At 43.8% G+C, this 2,914-nt stretch overlaps 1 protein-coding gene across 1 annotated transcript; it reads left to right on the forward strand.

Moving 5' to 3' along the window:
• The first annotated feature begins 298 nt into the window (after positions 1-298).
• On the forward strand, positions 299-1,702 carry CCR75_006512 (uncharacterized protein). Its single transcript, XM_067964582.1, has 4 exons — positions 299-583; positions 622-896; positions 960-1,099; positions 1,172-1,702. The coding sequence occupies exons 1-4, from the start codon at positions 351-353 to the stop codon at positions 1,337-1,339; spliced, it is 816 nt and encodes a 271-aa protein (XP_067815317.1). The 5' UTR covers positions 299-350; the 3' UTR covers positions 1,340-1,702.
• The last annotated feature ends 1,212 nt before the right edge of the window (positions 1,703-2,914 follow it).

Consider the following 2,914-nt stretch of genomic DNA (forward strand, 5'->3'; position numbering starts at 1 on the left):
GGGTATTTTACCCATAAGGTAAATGTACACAACAAAGGTTCTCCAACCGATGTGTGCCCCATTACACCTGCAAATCTCGGACTCCCTAATACATATATTAAGCTTTTTGTTTTACATCAAGCCAGAAATAAACAGTAGCGAAACTTGTATAGCACGCTTCTTATGTGCTTGTGATTTGTCCCGCTTGCAACGCATTTACACCTCAAATGAGATATGTCTTTAAATAAAATATATCCGATAAATAGCAGGTGTAGCAACGCGATGCAGGCAAAATTACAAAAAACCGTTTGGAAAAGTAGATAAAAGATACGTCTTATTCACTATATTTGAACGTCGTGCTGGTGGAGCCAATGCGTCGTCGCTACCACCGGCACTTTGGCCTGCCAAATGCCAACCAGATTCTTTTGTGTATGTGTGTCTGTACATTGCTTTTTTTTGCCCTGTTGCGGCGCCACTGGTTGCATTTTGGCGAGGATCCGGACATTTACGCGTCCCTAAAGAGAATTTACGTTAGAGGTGAAGTATCCACTGAGTCTAAATCATGGGCACAATTTTGTGCTGACAAATCTTTTCGTGTGTACATGTAAGAAAAAATTCGTCCCGTTCTTTATATTCGGTCAGGGTTGCCTTCTTGTCATTACGAATTATGTGTACCCAATACTATAGTCCTGGTACGAATCGGACAACGGCAGTCGTAAATTTGGAGGACGAAAAAGTGCTTTGTAACCAGCACAGCGGACAACTTATATTCACGCTTATGATATGGCTATTGGCGGTGGCCCTGAGCTGTGCTCTTCTGAGCACGCTCTTGGCGGCATATCTGCAGTTGGGCAACCCAACGAGAGAGACAATTTTTTGGATCGGCATAATTCCGGGTATATCGCTGTTCATCACTGGTTAGGACGTATTGTAGCTGGTCAGATATTTAAAGCAGACGACTCACCGTTTAAATTGTGTAGGAATATTGGGATCGGTATCGCTGGTTCTATGGCAAAAATATTACCTTCAGCTCGACAATGGAGACTGTTTATCGATCACAGTGGCTGCCACTATTATTGCATATGTTGCAGCAATTTCTATGGTCATAAGATGGCGTTGGGTATGTTGTTTGTGCATATGAGCTGCCGCGGCTGCATTCTGATAATATCTGTTTGGCTTTTAAATACTGTAGCCAGGGATCTGCGCAATCCCGAACGAGCAACAAGCGCTAGGGTCGCGCTCAATCAGTAATCAATATTTACCTCATTGCAGTCGGCGAAGAGGTTCTATAACTGCTACAACAAGAAGGAGTGCGCCAGCACTTGATCTCGAGTCAGTCGTGACTCCACTGGATCGCTGAGTACGATGTGGTAAAACTTGGCTTGAGACGATACTTAAAAACGTGCCAGTTCTTCGTAGCGATTGCAACCCATAAGAGTAGACTGGTCATAGGCGTACCTAGGCTGGTAGCGACATCTGAATAAGTAGCCGTGGCGCAACCAGCGCTGACCTTTGCTTTTTTGGAAAAAGAACGGCAAACTTTCATATGTAAGCTTGATCGATGACAAATTTATCTTATGCAGCTCCGACGACCACTTTATCTTTAAACAGCTCCGATGATAACCTCAGCTTTCGCAACTTCAAACAATCACATCTTACCATGTTGACATGTATGATAATAGCTTATTATTTAAAATCGCCTAATAACGACAATTTCGACTTATTTATATATTTGATTGACACAAAAGCGAAAATCTGTAATGGGGCACACATTGGTTGGAGAATCGTTGTTGTGGTACATTTACCTTATGGGTAAAATACCCTTCAATCCTATTCTAAAATAGTTCATTACTTAAATTCCATTAATTATGGGTAACAAATGTGGTCGCCGCCAGATATAAATCTGGCGGCCGAAATCTAATTTTTAATCAGCTAGGGTGAGGTTTTAGATCAAATAATCAAATAAAGTTCAGTTCCCCTTTTGATCTCAAGCTCGAAGGCAAGACGAAAGGTCATCTTGGATAGAAGCGTTAAAGCGTTAAGTGCCTTCCTAAGGCTTGCGCATTGATCTGTAATAAACAAACCCTAGGGGACAATGTCCAAGAGTTGAGAACTCTCATTGCATCTATGCATCAAGACCCGGTGCAAGAAGAAATTGTAGTAACAATCTTTATGGGGGGTCTCAATGAGGGCGTTGCCCGGACGGAATTATTCCGATCCCATCCTGCTACTTTAGAAGAGGCAGTTGCCATAACGCTAGGGGCTGAGTTCGACTTTAAGTCTGCTCGCGTTAGCTCGCCTGTTTACCGAAGAAGCTCTTCGAGCACATGGATTCCGTCTAATAGACCGGAACCCATGGGTCCAAGCCTCGTTGAGGAAGGAGAAGAGGCCTTTCAAGCTGTGTACAGCATGAGAATATCCGTGGATGTTATATGTGCGGAATCACGAAACATTTACGTCCGGCCTGTCCCCTACGAAGTACGCGTAATGCTCGAAAGAGCATCAACTCCGACCTTTTCAGAAATCTGGTACGGTGCGGGAAAACGTCGATACCAGTAGGTGCGAGGCGCCCTACTGGGGAATACTTAGGCTCTGTTAAACCTCTAGGAGGTGAGAATAAATACAACCTAGCCCCAATTAGCTCGGTGCGTAATGTCGCGGGGCCTGAGTACAAGCCTAACTCGTTAGTCGCTCAAGCGTGAAGGGCTTTGATAAGCCATGGTCAATTTTAATTGACTCAGGAGCGTCTTACAATTATGCTCGATGTCTTTTTCTTGAAGGGAATCAACGATACGTTGAGGCGCGTAAAGCATATGAAAGTGATACAATCACTGTACGCTTAGCGACTGGGACTCATGTCACTGTTCCCAAAGTTCCATTGAACTTAGGTGTAAAGTTTCTGGACTTTGACAGCATGGAACGCTGTCTCGTCCTT

This window comes from Bremia lactucae, linkage group LG1 (genome assembly GCF_004359215.1).
Source record: "Bremia lactucae strain SF5 linkage group LG1, whole genome shotgun sequence".
NCBI classification, from domain to species: domain Eukaryota; phylum Oomycota; class Peronosporomycetes; order Peronosporales; family Peronosporaceae; genus Bremia; species Bremia lactucae.

What these genes read in the sequence shown, in the direction of transcription:
- CCR75_006512 (XM_067964582.1), top strand. Translation starts at nt 351, where the DNA reads ATGCGTCGTCGCTACCACCGGCACTTTGGCCTGCCAAATGCCAACCAG. An exon ending in TATATCGCTGTTCATCACTG is followed by an intron (nt 897 to 959) that starts GTTAGGACGTAT and finishes TAAATTGTGTAG; the next exon opens with GAATATTGGGATCGGTATCG. An exon ending in TGGTCATAAGATGGCGTTGG is followed by an intron (nt 1,100 to 1,171) that starts GTATGTTGTTTG and finishes TAAATACTGTAG; the next exon opens with CCAGGGATCTGCGCAATCCC.